We start from the raw sequence: 17,961 nt of genomic DNA on the forward strand, positions 1-17,961 counted from the left end.
AATTTCCCCATATTTCTTCATATAGCAGCCTACATTGTGTTCTAACCTCAGCTCCTGTGGAAAATGTTTTGCAATGTTTAATAAACTTCTGAATAGCTCCAAAATGTTTTTCTCCAGTGTGCTGTGTGCTTTCTGAAGACAGTATACAAAAAACTTTCACAATTTATAAATTGTGTCCCAGGGCACTTAATATGACTGGCTTGTGCACATTTAAATATATTACAGTAATTTAAGTACTCTTCCTTTATGTAGGCCGTTTTACTGTGGGTAAGATTGTTTTGTGAAGCTTGTTTTTTACTGTATTCAGTCCAACAAAAATTCTTCACCCTTTCTGCCTCAGTTTCTACATATATAAAATGGGAATGATACCTCATTCACAAGGTGGATGTAAATTATTTGAAACATATTGAAAAGGAAATACTTGTCTAAGTGTATTAAGTATTATTACTGTGACTGTGATCACAGAAAAGGGTACAGGATTGCGATGGAGCAAAAATGTCTCTACAATTAAGGGGAATATCTCATATCCCTTCATTATTAAAAATATATAATTTTTTTTTCAAGCAGTCATTACTTTCACTACTTTGTGTGTGAGATTCTAACCAAAGTCAAAGGCTAAATCCAGACTTCATCTGGAATATTCATCATATTTCCCCTTCAGATTTAAAAGTTTCTTGTGCACTTGTCACAGCGTATCTGGCCCCTTTATTGTGAGATGGGCACAGTCCCACCTGTGATGGGTAAATTGCCTTTCTTCTGAGGCTGTGGGGCAAGAGATCAGGTGGTAACCTGAAAAGTCCTTACAAAGGCCAGCTAGAGCTCCTTTGAACAGGTGAATTTCAGGAAAGCAGGTAGTCTCTGTAGTAGGTCCTGGTGTGGGAACAGCTGCTAAAGACTGGATCCATAAAAGAGACTTAGACTGAGCATTGCAACGCCAAACTTTTAGGTGACCTGCTGCCTAGTTGAATCCACAATCTGGAGGTAGGCACCCAAGCTCCCTATACAATGCATGGGAAGAGTTAGGTGCCCAAGAATGGGATTCACAAAAGCCAACATGATGAGTGGGGAGCTACCTAACCTAGCCAATAGGTAGGGATGGGGCCTACTGGGAGGAAGTTAGTTGCCGAGGCATTTCCCTCCCCTGGGGACTCCTCTCCTGTAGATAGGCATGTAAACCAGGTCAGTCATTTCACACAAAAAACTGTGGAGGACAAGGAGGTCTCTTAGACAATAGCCCAGTGGTTCGAGCACTCACCCAGGATGTGGGGGAGACAGGTTCAAGTCCCCCCTCTGACTGATATAGAGCATGGACTCAAACCCAGTTCTTTTGCCTTCCAGGACAGTGCCTTAATCATTGGGCAATGAGGTATTCTCAGGCAGGAAGGTGGAGTGTCTCTGTCTTTGCTGTTGAAGCTTTTCCACTTTGAATGAATAATCACTCATTGAGAGAGAGTGAGTGAATGAATGACTGATTCTATAGCCCTCTGGTTGGGAAACTCACATGGGATGTGAGACCCCCCAACTGCAAGACCTTGTTCCATTGAATATGTAAGCATTTATACAAAGTGGAACAGCTACAACAGGAGATATTGAGACAGAGAACAAAAATATAAAAGGGGTTTACTCTTCTTCCTGGTTGAGAAGTTACTGAACATTCAGAGCCATTGAATAGAAAGTTGAGAGGGGGAATTATGTTGGCTTCCTTATAAAAAATAAACACAAATAATTCATTGGAATTGAACTATTTTTATCTGTTGCCCTTATGTAATTTGGTAGCAATAGTATCTTGTTTGGAGGCATTGGAAGTTACACGAAAGAATCACACGGGCTAGTTTTGGTGCAATTTGTGTCAGTTGGTATCACACTTCAATAAAGAAAACTAAAGCATATGTGTGGTCACAACCAATCCTTGTCATTATGCCATGAAAGCCTTGGGATTTGTGATCAAAGCATCAGACTAATCTTGAATTGCAGTATAACCTTTCGTTGAACCTTTCACATTTAAATTTCAAGAGGTGATGCATTGCATTAAACCTTGTTACCTAGCTCTTCCCTACCTATATCTTTAAGCAATGCAAATTAATACTTAGTTGGTAAATTGGAAGAAAGTGCAAATTGCAAATGCCAAGCTGCTCTGTCATTGTTATTTACTTATCAGTTCAGCACTGATGCTTTTAAAAATGCAGAACATATGTTTTTTATCCAGAGCTGAGTATTCTGTTCTGATGAATAAAAAACGTATTTAATTTTATAGAACTACCTTTAAAGTATTGGACAGACATGAACTTTGACTCTGTTAACTACACTTAGACTGTCAGTGCAGATAATTTTGAGCTGCTGTATAAAATAGCAAATAAGGATAGTTCTGCAGTCTTTAGGAAGGAAAATGCTCTTGATCTGGGATTGCATTAAGTTGCACAATGCAATGTCAAATACAGCAGGTTTGTGAATGCTCAGGTTACCTTTTCTGAGGCATGCCTGTAACCATGTTTCTTCTACAAACAAGTGAATGAATACACACCTATGTGTATGAAAAGATTTGTCATCTTTTGTTTCTGTAGCTACCCTATAGTTATAAATCGACATATCTTGAAAATTCATAATATAGCATGACTTCAGTGTGTTTGATAATCAGTGCTTGTTCTGCTGTTACCTGTGAAGAGTGAAAGGGATAATTAGACTGACCAATCTTCCTCAGTTTTATATATTATACAACACTGAATTCTAATAGTTGAAAACTGAAAGATAATATGAATCTTTATTAATTACTTTTTAAACCACATTGCTTTATATGTATTTATAAACCACACCCAAATTTGTTTTACTGGTACACCACAACAGTGATTAGACTGTAAGCTCTTTGGAGCAGGGGAAGTCTTTTTGTTCTGTTTTTGTACAGCACCTGGCAAAATGGAATCCTGATCCATGACTGGGGCTTCTAGTAATTAATTATAACGCACCATAAATACTGCATAGTGCTTTGTGGCATTTCGAAAGAGATACTCTTTTTTGTTTTACCTGATATTTTAAAAATAGTATTTTTCCTGGAGAGTGTGTGTGTGTGTGTGTGAGAGAGAGACAGACTCCAGTGTCACTTGGAAATAACTAGCATCAAGGAGCTTCCACCTTTTTCCCTTTATACCTCTCTCCCACTACTTCCCTGATAAACCAGAAGAAATGTATTTAAAAATATATCTGAAATTTAGCTCTAACAACATCATCTCAAAATGCACTTTCTTTAAATTGGTTTCCTGGATGAGCATTTGATTTACTGCATGGAATCATGGAGTTATGAGACATTCTGTTAGCTGACCCCTAAGCTTTGGTGACAAACATGCATGTTGTGGAGTACTAGGGGAAAAATGTATAAAAACACCATGTATTTTAAATTCATGTATAAAATTTGGGAAACCTAACGTCTCTGTGGGCAGATTGAACTGCCTCTCCTACTCCAATGTCCCTGGGGCGGGTTTGTTTGAAATGGAAGCCAATCTTGTATCCTTTCTGTCATATCACATTAGCATTGTAAGGCAAAGCAAGATTATGATGGCACTGGGTGTCTGGATTCATAACTGGTGTTGGAGTATTTTGTGAATCATATGAAGGAGATTCACTCATCCTTCATCATTATCCTGAATCAGGCTGGTGGCAGCAAACATTTAGTAGCTTAATGCTCATGCACAAAAATGCTTTCTTGGTGAGATAGCTGCAAGGCTAAACTGATGAGCATTGCATAGTTTGGGTCGGTGTTACTATGAACCTGGCTTTCATGGGTAAAGTGCCTCTGTGCTTCAGCAAAATACTACTCATTATCTGCTGTAACTGGTGTGGACTGCCTCAGGCTCTTAAGAATGATCCACACAAGATAAACTGATACTGGAAAATGGATACACTTTTTTGGGGGGGGCACAAGGCCTAATTGACATTTAAAACAGTCGATTTTTCATCTGTTCAGTAGTGTCCCTGGTGGGCAACAGACTATTTCAGTAGGTCAGGAAGCATAGGAGGAGGCTGAAAATTAATATGATTTTACTATAAATAAGATTTTGGCATTAAAAATAAAATTATTTATGGAAATATACAGTATGGCCCCAGGTCTTAGTCCTCCACTCAGTTTTTATCTGTTAAAATTTCTCTTTCTAATACAAAATTTGGGGAAGGAGGAGAAAGAGTGCATACTTGAATCCCCAACTTTGATGTGAGAGTTCAGCATAGTAAAGAAACTTGAACCTCCGCTAAGTTGCTGAAGAATCCTAAGATCCTGCAAGGTTTATTAGCCAAATAGAAAAGGTGCCTAGTTTGCAAAGACATCTTTTTGCTTCTGACGTCCAGTTCATCAGCCTCTCCGCAAGTGAAAGTGTCATGTTTGTTCAAATGACACCATTAAATCTGCAATTTATTGTCACACTGAGTCTGTTGTGGTACCTTATGGCAGGGTTTGTCAAACTTTCAAAGCTGGGGACCCCTGTCCAGACTAAAAAAATATTTTGTGACTCTTTCTCTCAAAACCTCTAACTCTGACCATGAGCAGGTGAAGTTTTATAACTATAGTCATACTTGAAATAATGGAGTGAGAACTTTCAAGGCTCCTGCCAATAAAGACCTCCAGAGCAGGGCTTCTTAAACTGTAGGTCTTTGGAGACCATGAAAAAATGTACATGGGGGGGTGACGGGGGGGGAGAGAAGTCTGTACAGTAGTCCTGTAATGGCACATCCCTTCAGGACAACCATATTGCTGTAACTTGAGGACCACAGCTGGTAGAAGATGTGCGCATGCTCAGCAAGCTGCTAGAACCTCTGCAAATAATAGTATGAAATTGGCAGATGTATCTTTTATGCAAAACAGTACAGGTCAAAAATCATTATTGTGGTAGACAAAGTGCAAGTAGCAAAACACACAGAAAACATGTCACCAAACTAAAATATTGGATGTGTTGGTTATAATAATGAAGCTTCATGGGCACTACCAGGACTTCCATGATGGCAATGCATAAGTAGTTCTGTAATTGCTAGAATTTGTATAACCCTCTGTTCAGTGTGTCAAGTATCAGAGGGATAGCAGTGTTAGTCTGAATCTGTAAAAAGCAACAGAGGGTCCTGTGGCACCTTTGAGACTAACAGAAGTACTGGGAGCATAAGCTTTCGTGGGTAAGAACCTCACTTCTTCAGATGCAAGTCAAGATGTTCAGTGTGTGTTATGCATCTCTCTCTCTCTGTCAGGACCGGCTCCAGCTTATTTGCCATCCCAAGCGGTGGGGGGGGGGGGGGGGGGAAAGAAAGAAAGAAAAGATAAAGCCACAATCTGTGGCACTTCGGTGGCAGCTCTACCATGCCGCTTCATTCTTTGGCAGCAGATCCTTCCCTCCGAGAGGGACTGAGGGACTTGCCGCCGAAGACCTGGACGTGTCACCACTTTCCATTGGCCGCCCCCAGCACCTGCTTCCTGCGCTGGTGCCTGGAGCTGGCCCTGCTCTCTGTGCTTGTTCTACAGAGACTAAGGCTTCGTTTACACTACCAACTGATGTCGGTATAACTGTGTTGCTCAGGGGTTAGAAAATCCTGAGCGACAATAGTTATATTCACCTACCCCACAGTGTAGACATAACTATGTCAATGGGAGAAGCTCTCCCATCAGCATAGGTAGCGTCTTCACTAAATGCTACAGCGGTGCAACTGGGCCACTGCGGTGCTGTAAGTGTAGATAAGCCCTCAGTCCATTACAGTAGCCAACTAGGGGACATAATCCTTTATCTTAAGCTGTAGAGGCTCATGGCTTAGCTTTGGAGGTGATGGGTTCATTCCCTGATAATGACCAAGATAATAGCCGTTATGCTTGGTTCTGCTGGATACTATACAGGAAGTCAGAAGACCAAGGTTTATTATTCACAACTCTGCTATTACTATGTATTGACATCTGTTACCATTGAGCAAACTGCTTTTAACTGCACAGTGCCTCAGTTTCCCCAATTGTACAAAGAGGATAGTGATACTTCCTTTAGAGTGCTTAGCGATTTAGGGGTGAAAAGTGCTATATAAAACTACTGTGTTGTTGTTGTTGGTTTTTTTCATGAAAAGGACAATGGAACGTTTTTCCACTGATGGCTCAGAAAGGAAAAAAAAAGAAAAAGAAAATACAAAATGGTTTTACACAGATTCAAAACCATATTATCTAGTGTGTCTGAAATGCTCTCTGCTGAAGATATGAAGCCTTCCACATCACAATCAAATCTCTACTTGCTGAGACCTTTAATAATTCATCTTGGGTGGCAGGCTTAACCTAATTTACTGACATCTTGGGGCACCTAAATGAGCTGAACTCTTCTCTAGAGGCAGAATAAAATATGTTCTGTTTATGCACAACAGGGAGACACATCCATCAGAAAATGTAGAAGTTGGTCTTCCCATGTGCAGGAAGGAAACTTGGTTTTGTTTGTTCTTGTTTTGTGCTATGAGGGAGCTGAAGAACCATTTGGGAACCATTAGGATTTACCTGGTGTGGGATTATCTTTAGATAACCCACAAAGGGGAAAGAGATGGATTAATAACCCTTTCATCCAACATGCTGTTCACTTGGCAACAGTGACTGGGCGATTGCAAAACAAACCTGTCCTGGAACAAGATCCTGCAACTTAATTTCTTTAGATGGCCAACGTCTGCTTAGTTTCTGTCTCTAAAGGAGTGCCACTCATCTTTAGTTGCAAAAGTCTTTAAAGTTCTTATTCTACCTTTATCATCATATCTTTGTATCACAACCTGCTGCTGATTTAAAAATAATTGTAGGTTGTGTATTTTGTACTTTCAGAATCATGGGGAACATCTTCCAGTAGCAAAACAACCTTATCCATTACAATGAATTGTTTGTATTTTAATAATTTTGGGCTTCCTTTCTCATCAAAATTTACTTTTCAAAACTTCATAATTAGATGCTATTCTGGTATGATTATGATTACAATTTTTTTCTCATTCATGGTTAATCTTGGAGTTCATTTTGTAGCTTGGAAGGAGGTTACTTGCTCTGAAAACTTGGAGAAACCTGTCTAGCCCATAGTATTAGCAGTATTAGCTAATAGTATTAGCAGTACTGAGGTAGCATACTATGCATTCTGAAAATGTAGACCCAGACGAAAGTTAGGTTCTCCCATTGTTTCATCTTGGCTTTTGCTCAGCCCCCAGAAGCTCTGCCAAGGTCTTGGTAGTGCCATTGGTGATATACCTCAGAGGTAAAAACAACCTACAGTCTCAGCCAGAAAAAACTATTTTTTAGGGAGTGGAATTTCAGTCAGGAGGTGTTAAGCATGAACAGTAAATTAATTAGTTTATACTCAGTGCACACAGACACTATCAATGAAGTATCCTTGGTTTAGCACTTGGGTCTTTGACTTCTACATTAATGTGTTGTGTTGGGACTGGATGATGCTCCGAGATCTGCTGCCTCCCTTTGCTTGATCCCACAGGCACATGAAAAATTAGGCTATGCAGAATTTAAGACATCCTTATAGTGCCTCATTGCCCTTATCCTAGATTCCTGGATATGATAGCCTATGTTCATCTGGATTTCCTCATGGAAGTTCCAAGTCCTTTCAACTGTTCTGAGGTTGGTCTGATTGCTGAGACCTCAGAGGATGCATGAGGAAATGGGAGTACCGGGAAATATTGCTTTTAAGTCACTTCTATATGGATAATTGTTGCTAAATGATACTTTCCAAAAGAGATCCTGTCACTCATATTATTTGTAACAGTTCTTTGATTTTTTTATTTAGGTCAGATAAAGCTGTTAGGGTACAACTGACTGCTAGTTATACATTCATATGTGATATCGGCCATACTTCAAGCCACTGGGGGAGGCAACTCCTTTAGCAAGATTCATCATTTAATCTTCCCTCTCCCATATTAAGCACACACAAATCTGATTTCACTTGTAGTTTAATCATCAGTTTAATCATCTTATATGCAGTTTGTCCATGGATACTAACCCCTAAAATTTTCATGTTCATGTAAATTACCCTTTTGGTATTCTTTGGACTCTCTGTGAATAAGAAGCTTCATAGTCTAGAAGTTACAAGGACTACCACATTTTATTTCCCCATCACTAATTATTTTCAAAATGTAATTTAGTCCATTTTTTAAATGACATGGGGGAAAAGGCTGAAATTATATATTCAACCTGTTTTTTTATTTTTGCCTCTCTTTTCTTAGTAAGAGATTAGCATTACAGAATTTCCCCAGGCATCCTCAGTATATCCTACAGAATAGAGTAAAATATTTGCATACACATATAATTGGTGTTGGCTAGCAATTTTAAACTGCTAAGTAATCACCTCTTAAGTACATCAGTGTTGAATGGAAATTTTCATCCAGTTCTTACTAAAAGCATAGCAAGTCATTTATCAAAATACATATAATACCTTTGTATACATTTTGGCTTTGTATAATTTTAATTAATGTAATTAATATGTTAATATGTCATTTGTTTAAACTAACAAATATTCAGAAAAAGAATCACATTACATGAAAGAGAATTTCAACAGGTTGACAATCCAGTGATAAAGGTCATTACTTTGTAAATTAAATTAAGAACTTGAATGGAAACCTGCCAAGACTTGGGGGGAAGGGGAGAGAATTTAATGCAATTTGTTGAGAGAAATAACATATGTTAAGGGAAAAATAGCAAACTATCCCAATGCAAAGGAAAGATAGGAAGAATAGTAAGAGGCCAATATGGCTCCTTCAGGAGCTCTTTAATGGTCTGAAAATCAAAAAAGAATCCTATAGAAAGTGGAAACATGGACAAATAGCTGAAAACAAAAGAATAGCACAACCATATGTGGACAAAACGAAAAAGACTAAGATGCAGAATGAGTCACACCTAGCAAGGGAAATAAAAAGCAATACAAAGAGGTTCTATAAATACATTAGGAGCAAGAGAAAGATGAAGGGAAGTGTAGGTCCACTACTCAGCAGGGGAAGGAGAACTAATAACGGATAGCATCAAGAAGGCTGAGTTATTTTATGCCTGTTTTATGCCTCCAGTCTTCTCTAAAAAGATAAATTATGACCAGATATTTAACACAATATTAATAAAAAGGGGGAAGGAACACAAGCCAGAATAGGGAAAGAAGAGGTTAATTAATATTTAGGTAAGTTAGATATATTCAGGTCATCAGGACCTGATGAAATGCACAATAGGATGCTTAAGGAACTAGCTGAAGCAATATCAAAACCATTAGTGATTATCTTTGAGAAGTCATGGAGGATGGGTAAGGTCCGAGAGTATTGAAGTAGGGCAAACACAATACTTGTTTTAAAAAGGGGAACAAGGAGAATTATAGAACAATCAGCCTAACTTTGATACCTGGAAAGGTACAGGAACAAATTATTTAATAATCAGTTTATAAGCACCTAAGAGATAATAGGATTATAAGTAACAGCCAACATGGATTTGTCAAGAACAAATCATGCCAGACCAACCTAATTTCCTTTATGGACAGGTTTACTGCCTAGGAGATGGGGGAAGATACAATATATCTTGATTTTAGTAAAGCGTTTGACACAGTGAAACACGACAGTCTTATAAGCAAAGTAGGGAAATGTGGTTTAGATTAAATTACAATAACTTCAATGCACAACTGGTTGAAAAACCATACTCAAAAAGTAGTTGTTGTTGGTTTGTTGTTAAACTGGGATGACATACTTAGTTGGATTCTGCAAGAGTCTGTCCTGGGTCTTGTACTAATGAATATTTTCATTAATGACTTGGATAATGGACTAGAGAATGTCTTTAAAAAATTTGAAAATGATACCAAACTTGAGAGGCGTCCCAAATATTTTGAAGGAAAGGATTAGAATTCAAAACAACTTTGGCAAATTGGAGAATTGGTCTAAAATCAACAAAATGAAATTCAATAAAAAGAAGTACAAAGTATTAAGCTTTGGAAGAAAAATATCAAATGCACAACTACAAAATGGGGAATAACTAGGTAGGCAGTAGTACTGCTGAAAAGAATCTGGGGGTTCTACTGGATCACAAACTGAATATGAGTCAATGGCGGGATGCAGTTATGAAAAAGGCTTATATAATTCTGGGGTATATTAACAGAAGTATCGTATGATAGGCCTGGTCCACACTAACCCCCCATTTCGAACTAAGGTACTCAAATTCAGCTACGTTAATAACGTAGCTGAATTCGAAGTACCTTAGTTCGATCTTACCGTGGGTCCAGACGCGGCAGGCAGGCTCCCCCGTCGATGCCGCGTACTCCTCTCGCCGAGCTGGAGTACCGGCGTTGACGGCAAGCACTTCCGGGATCGATTTATCGCGTCTAGACAAGACGCGATAAATCGATCCCAGAAGATCGATTGCTTACCGCCGGACCCGGAGGTAAGTGTAGACCTACCCTAAGATACAGGAGATAATTGTTCCGCTGCACTCAGGACTGGTGAGGCCTCAGCTGGAGTGCTGTGTCCAGGTCTAGGTGCCACACATGAAGAAATTGGAGAGAGTATAGAGGAGAGTCACAATAATGAGAAAAGTTTAGAACACCTGAGCTACAAAGAAAAGGTTTAAAAAAAACCCTTGGTATATTTAGTCCTGAGAAAGGAAGACTAAGGGGTGACCCGATAACAGTGCTCAAATATTTTAAGAGCGTCTGTAAAGAAAAAAGTGATCAATAATTGTTCTCCATATCCAAGAGAAGGTAGTACAAAAAGTAATGGCCTTAATCTGCCGCAAGGGAGAATTAAGTTAGATATTACAAAAAAACTTTCTAACTATAAGGATAGTTAAAGCTCTGGAACAGGCTTCCAATGGAGGTTGTGGAATCCCCATCACTGGAGGATTTTAAGAACAGGTTAGACAAACACCTGTCAGGGATGGTCTAGGCCAGTGGTTCTGAACCAGGGGTATACGCAGATGTCTTCCAGGGAGTACTCAACTCATCTAGATTAGTGTTTTTCAACTAGGGGGTTGCAGCCCCCACGGGCGTCACGGGAGGGGTTTAGGGGGATCGCAAGTGCAGGGCTGGCATTAAGGGGTGGCAAGCAGGGCAACTGCCTGGGGCCCCATACCACAGGGGGCCCCACAAAGCTAAGCTACATGTTTCAATCCTGCCGCCTGGGGCTCAGGCTTCAGACAAAGCTCACAAATGAAAAATAGGCCCAAGTATCACACTGAAATGTAAGTGCAATATTTTCTATTCCAATCGATTTATTTGGCAATTATATGGTAAAAATGAGAAAGTAAGCAATTTTCAGTAATAGTGTGCTGTGACACATTTGTATTTTTAGGTCTGATTTTGTAAGCAAGTAGTTTTTAAGTGAGGTGAAACTTGGGGAAAGCAAGACAAATCAGCCTGGAAAGATTGAGAACCACTCATTTAGGCATACTTGTTCCTGCCTCTGTGTGAAGGGATGAATTAGATGACCTCTCGAGATCTCTTCCAGCTCTACATTTCTATGATATGTAACAGAAAAGAGATGATACTGTGGGTACTTAGAGGCTAGTGTGCCAATTGATATGGAAGAAACAGACATTATATGTAATGCTTCTAAAGTGGTATTTTAACCAATTGTACCAACTGCACCATTTAGGTCTTGTAGCAAAGGAAACAAATCATGGCAATAAGAGTGCCGGACTGGACTTTTATTGTGCGTTTTGTAGCTTTTATTAGTGCATTTTTGGCTGGTGATAGTAAGACCTTTAATATTGCTTCAAGGGACTTTGAAATAGTTTAGGCCCCAAATTTGATCTCTTCTAAAATGTTTTCTGGCTGGGGATTTGACTCACTGATTCTAAATACCTCTACAGTTCATCTGTTTCTCTTTCAAAATATGCTACTTTATCATCTAGAAATCAAGGACAAAATAAAACAGGGCTTCTATAAGATGTAACAGATTGCTTTCTGTGCTCTGTAGCATATGTTAAAAACAATTCCCAGTGCTCAGCTGATAATCCTCATCGATGCTGCTTTGTAATAACAATATTAAAAAAGCAAGTTTCCTTAGAAATCAGTGTTGTCCATTTGGGAAAAGACAGTTGTTAAAATAAGTTGCATTCCAACATATATGGAAATCATTGAAATGAAAATTCCTGACACAGTAAGCCCTAACATCTGAAGTCTATCATGGAAAGGCCTATTAAAATACTATTTGCTAGATTCCATCACCTTACTCATATTGAGTAACACCTGACACTCTCAGTAGTTATGTGATGTCAATAGCACTACAAAAGGAATGAGATACTACAGAATGTAAGAGTGGCAAAATTTACCCTATAGAACTGAATTTCATTAAAAATGATTTCACTATTTTCTTGTTTCTAATCCATGAAAGTATTTTAATAAATAAAATGGTTGAAGTGATTTTCAAGATGAATGTTTAGGACTACCACATGAAAATAACCAGACAATTCGCAGTCCCCTGTGAAATCTTACAAACAAAAGAAGCATCATACAACTCTATAGTAATTTTCATTCAGTAGATAAATAAAATGCTATTACAGTTTAGTGTGGAAGTTGTCCATATGGTATGAAACTTTGGGGGGAGGGGGGAGGTGAACCAAATTTAGGTCCTTATCACACGTAGGTGCATGCTAACTTTGATCCCATGAGTAGTCCCGTTGTTGTCAGTAGAACTACTCACATGAGTAAGTGATTTCAGGATCAGGGCAATACTGTGCACATGCTATGATCCTTTTAAGAAAAAATAAATGTAGCATAAACAATGTTTTTGAACTTACTTGGTCAGAAGTAAACATTTATGGCCAAGTAGGAACTCCCCCAGAATAGGCTTCTAGTAGCAGCACAAACAATGCCATTACTTTAAAATATTGAGCTTGCTAAGGAAGCCATCATCAGAAGTGTAAAGGTTTGTAAGTGTGATAAGGATGTAATCTTTGAGTATTGTCCTTTAACATGACTCAGTTGAAATTATCTTTAGGTGCAAAGATGCCAGATTCTCTGTTGCCCTGCTTTGTGTGTAGTCTTTTTTACACCAGTGCAAAGTGACTCTAAAGTGAGTGTAAAGTACTATCAAATCAGAATGGTAGTTTACAGCTACTTTGCACTCACTTTGCCTCTGTGTAAATGACAACACTAGAGTAACAGAATCAGGCCCCTGATATTTAAGAGAGGCATTTGCTTGTTAGAAAGAAAAACAGCTTTACCATGGTACCAGTAGAGATCTTCCTGAAAACTAGTTATTAAAGTTATGAAATCATTTCTATAAAATGTTTTTTAATTGGGGAAATTAACAGAAGTAATTGATTGTTTTTAAGTTGTTACCTTTCAGCATAGCATTTCTGCATATTCTAATGAAAGCCATGTGTATGCTACAAAGTCAAATGTTTTCTGATCTTGCAGAACCAAATGAGTAGTTGTGTTTTTATATATTTAAAAAGTCATCAGTAACATATGTGATGAGCTGATGTTTAAAATATTCAGCTAGGGTTACCATACATCCGGATTTTCCCGGACATGTCCGGCTTTTGGGGGCTCAAATCCCCGTCCGGGGGGAAATCCCCAAAAGCCGGGCATGTCCGGGAAAATCGGGAGGGCTGGGTGGTGCTCGGCCGGGGCCGGCGGTGCGGGGCCGGTGGCATGGTGCCGGGCCGGGAACTAGGGGCGCAGTGCCAGGCGCGGGGCCGGACGGGGAGCCGGGAGCGCGGTGCCGGGCCGGGGTCCAGGCTGGGAGCCGGTCAGCCGGGCCGGCGGGGAGCCGGGCCCGCGGGGAGCAGGTCAGCCGGGCCCGCGGGGAGCCGGTCAGCCGGGCCCGCGGGGAGCCGGGCCCGCGGGGAGCAGGTCAGCCGGGCCCGCGGGGAGCCGGTCAGCCGGGCCCGCGGGGAGCCCGGGGGTGCGCCGGGCCGCCGGGGGCCGGCAGTGCTGGGCGGGCCGGGGGTGGTCGGCCGGGGCTGGCACCCCAGGGCCCGAGCCGACCCAGGCTGGAGCCGCCGGGGGGCCAGCCTGGGCCGCGCCTCCTCCCCCCCACACCTCCCTTACCTGCTTCAGGCTTCCCGCGAATCAAATGTTCGCGGGAAGCAGGGGAGGGGGCGGAGACTTTGGGGAGGGGGCGGGGTTGGGGCGGGGGTATGGGCGGGGCTGGGGGCGGGGCCGGGGGCTGTGGAGTGTCCTCCATTTGGAGGCACAGAATATGGTAACCCTAATTCAGCATCATACTATGTGCTAATATTTGTAGTGTAAGTTGCTGTATTTCTCTGCTATTGAATTAATAGTAGCCTGCCTTTCTTTATGTGAGATGTAAAATGATGAAATTGCCAAAACTTTGGTATTAGACTTCTTTTATTTAACTTTGCTACAACCCCGTTCCTTATTTGTCCAACTAACTGGTTTCAAACTTCTTATCAGGTACTTGTCAAGCATTTGGTCTAGGAGCTCATTTTTACCCTGCTTAGTTAATTAAGGTGACTGTAAACAAAAAGATGTACAATTCAAAGTCATGCAGTGTTTCACACAAGGATGGAGGTGATAATAGCTTAATTCCTGCTAGATCTTTCCTGTCTTTGCTCTGGCTACTGCAGACTGACCTTGTCCACAATCTGATGACCTGCCTATTGCACTCAGCTGTTTGGAAAGCTGCTCTGCCATAGCTAGCCCCGAGGGGGTATCTGGGAGACCATTGATCCATTGACCCATGTCAAGACTGGATTTCAGATCTGATCTACTTGGGCCTCTGACATAGCTACACACAGGTCCACTGCACATAAAAGCCAACAGAACAGCCTGTATTTTTCTGCTTGTTAAGTGGCATGCAGTCTCCACTTGTTAAACGGAATACCAATTTTACACTAGTTGCTTGCTATTAAATTAATTTCTTGAAGCAATTACAAATATTGATCCATTCCATTCAGAGGAGGGAATTCTCCAATTTAGCAGCATAATTTTTTCTAAATCTACCAAATTATCACCTTTTACTTGCTGTGTTTCCTAAGACTGAATGTTAATGTCCCATTTTAAAAAATGCCTTTAAAATACATCAAAGTAAAAAAAACCCCATAATTTCTACATAAGCGTTTTCTAAATAAATATAATGTTTGGATCGCCCAGTTAAAATTACAAAAAACTGGAAATAAAAAAAGTTATGATTCTAATAGCAACATTAACTAGACCACATTGTATACATCTTACATATTATGTGGTAAATATATATTACAGAATAGACTGCAATATATTAAGTTACACGTTTAATTAAAAAGGGAAAATATATATTACATATATGCAGTAGGTTTGCAGTGTTGTTGTAGCCATGTTACTCCCAGGATATTGGAGAGACAAAGTGGGTGAGGTAATATTTTTTACTGGAGTAAACTCTAACATTTGCAATAAGGTAACTATACTATTGAAACTTTACTTTTCCTGAAATTGTGTGTTTGACTGGGCCCTTAATGTTCCATTGTCTGCTTTAAATTTCCGTTCTCTTTTTTTTTTTAAAAAGAAGTGCCTCTTAATATTTAAATTATTCCAATTAAGCTTAGAAATTCAAACTTCATTAGCTGTGTGTGCATGATTGTTTTTCTGAAAAATTCCTGCTGTTGTAACCACTGTTGCGGCTCTGCTAGTGAGAGCTTTAGTATAGACATAGTATAGTATACTTTCACTCTATGCATCCGAAGAAGTGAGGTTTTTACTCACGAAAGCTTATGCCCAAATAAATCTGTTAGTCTTTAAGGTGCCACCAGACTCCTTGTTGTTTTAGTATAGACAGGCCACTGCTGTGTTAATCACTGGGTCCTAATCTCACTCAGCGCAGATATAGACAATGATAAAACTTCTAGTTTCAATCTTGTAACAAGCTCCATGCAGGTAGACCCCTTCACTCCCACGGGAGACCCTTTGATTTCAGTGGTGCTCCACATGGGTGCAGGGGTCTGCCTGCATGGAGAGCATTGCAGGATCTGTCTTGAAAGTTCCAGATGTTGCCAGCACCAGTTGAGTTGTACTGGAGTGGTGGAATACTTAACAACAATGGACTCTTTGACTTGTCACCTTTGGTTGGTTGGAGACTGTTTTTTGCAGGACTGAGGCTTTTGAAATGGAAAAAAGATAGAGGGCCTGATTCACAACTTCTTTACTCTAGTTTTAATCTGGTATAACTCCATAGATTTCCAACTTTACAGAAAATTTACTTTTGAGCAAGGACCAAACATGGATAATTTCAGTCCAAATGGTGAATGCTTCAGACAGTATGTATGAGTGAATGGGATTATTACCCAGGCTACGATTCTGTCACGGAGGTCACCGATTCCGTGACTTTTTGGGACTTCTTTTGGGGCAGGGCTGGAGCAGCTGTCAGCCTCAGAGCGGTTGCTGCTGGAATAGCTGGCCAGCGGCCAGTCCCAGGGCTGCTGCCAGAGCAGCAGTCAGTGTTGGTTCAGCCCCTCTGGGGCTGGAGGAGTAGTAGTCAGCCCCTGTTGCAGGAGCAGCTGGTGGGGCTGAAGCAGCTGCAAGCCTCAGCAGCACTCTTTGTCCCCCATCTGCCTCCTCCCCAGGGAATTTTTTAGTAAAAGTCAGGTACAGGTCGCAGGCTTCCATGAATTTTTGTTTATTGCCCGCGATCTGTCCATGACTTTTACTAAAAAATACCCAGACAGAATCGTAGCATTAATTATTACTAACTGTTTTGCAACATTATAACAATTATAGCAGGTGTTGCTTGTGTGCAGTGTTATGATTACCCTTTGTACACATAGTAGTTATTCTTTTAAACGTGGGGATTGGTGTGAAACTTGAAAGGAGCAGTTTTGCCTCAGGTTTCAGCCAAAATTTGTTTGCACCATGAGGTCTTAATTTGTTCCTCACCTAAATGGTTTTAAAAGATTGTCTATGAATATTTGTCAGATAAACCTGTAACCAAAAACACTTTACATATGTTTTTTAATCAACAAAATATATTCTGAAATATTTCCTGAAAAATGCTCCCTTCCATTGTGTTAAGAGTATGATCAGGGTTTTCCAAATCCGAAGAGGCTTTAAATGTTTGTGAAGTAATGCGAGAGAATTTCTACCTGTGAGTGTTTAATGTTCCTCTTATTGCACTCTGCCCTCCTCCCCCATCATTAATGCTTTAAGTAACTGTGTTGTATGTTAGAATTTATAACATGATATTGTTTTTCCTTTGCATACAGGAGCTGATTCCTGAATTTTATTATCTCCCAGAGATGTTTGTCAACCTCAACAATTACAATCTTGGTGTGATGGATGATGGAACAGTGGTATCTGATGTTGAACTTCCACCATGGGCCAAAACCCCAGAAGAATTTGTTCGCATAAACAGGCTGGTAAGATGGCTATCATCTTTTGTCAGTTGAGGGCCAGTTCTTGCAACTTCTCTACTAAAATAGCTTATGACCATTTGTCCTGGTCTTCTGTGTATAGCTAGAATTTACATTAAACTATTACTGAAAATGATAATCTGATGCAATCTAAGGGAGTAAAGGTTTCTTACAAAGTGGGGGCGGGGGAGGCTTGTCCCCTCACTCTTTTTGCTTTAAACTTTCTTTGTACATTGTAAAGAAAAGTATTTGCATGGGGGGATATTGTAAAAAAGTAGAATAGGGAGCGCTACATAATTCTTTTTTATATTCAGATCTTGCCTACCTTAAAAAGACTCGATGATTGAAGGACTAATTAAATTATCCTATCACAAGAGACTGAAAATTGATTGATTTTCAGTCAGCCAGGCTGTTTAAAATGTATATTTTTATTTGCTTTTTTTAAACACTTATTTAACTCCAGTGTCTAATGAACATTTGGGAGAAGTGGTGTCTTTCTTAAAGAGTCAGTGTCCCCACCCCTTCCATTAAGGGAGTATTTTTCAGATGTATGAAAGCTGAGCTGCCATTCAGAAAAATAAAAACAATCACCCCCCCTCACCCTCTTGTAATTGTGCCATGTGGTTTTAAAGGCCTACGCATCTTAATTTATACATCATCTATGTCCCACCTCTTCCCCA

General features: G+C 40.1%; 1 protein-coding gene across 4 annotated transcripts in view; it reads left to right on the forward strand.

Annotated features, from left to right (window-relative positions):
• The window catches only part of LRBA (LPS responsive beige-like anchor protein), a 571,438-nt gene that overhangs the window by 419,177 nt on the left and 134,300 nt on the right, over positions 1–17,961 (forward strand). For all 4 annotated transcript variants that reach the window (XM_054029329.1, XM_054029332.1, XM_054029331.1 and 1 more), the window contains exon 47: positions 17,135–17,287. In XM_054029329.1, coding sequence (XP_053885304.1) covers positions 17,135–17,287 — 153 coding nt within the window. The remainder of the gene's footprint in view (positions 1–17,134; positions 17,288–17,961) is intronic.

Source organism: Malaclemys terrapin, chromosome 5 (assembly GCF_027887155.1).
Source record: "Malaclemys terrapin pileata isolate rMalTer1 chromosome 5, rMalTer1.hap1, whole genome shotgun sequence".
NCBI classification, from domain to species: domain Eukaryota; kingdom Metazoa; phylum Chordata; order Testudines; family Emydidae; genus Malaclemys; species Malaclemys terrapin.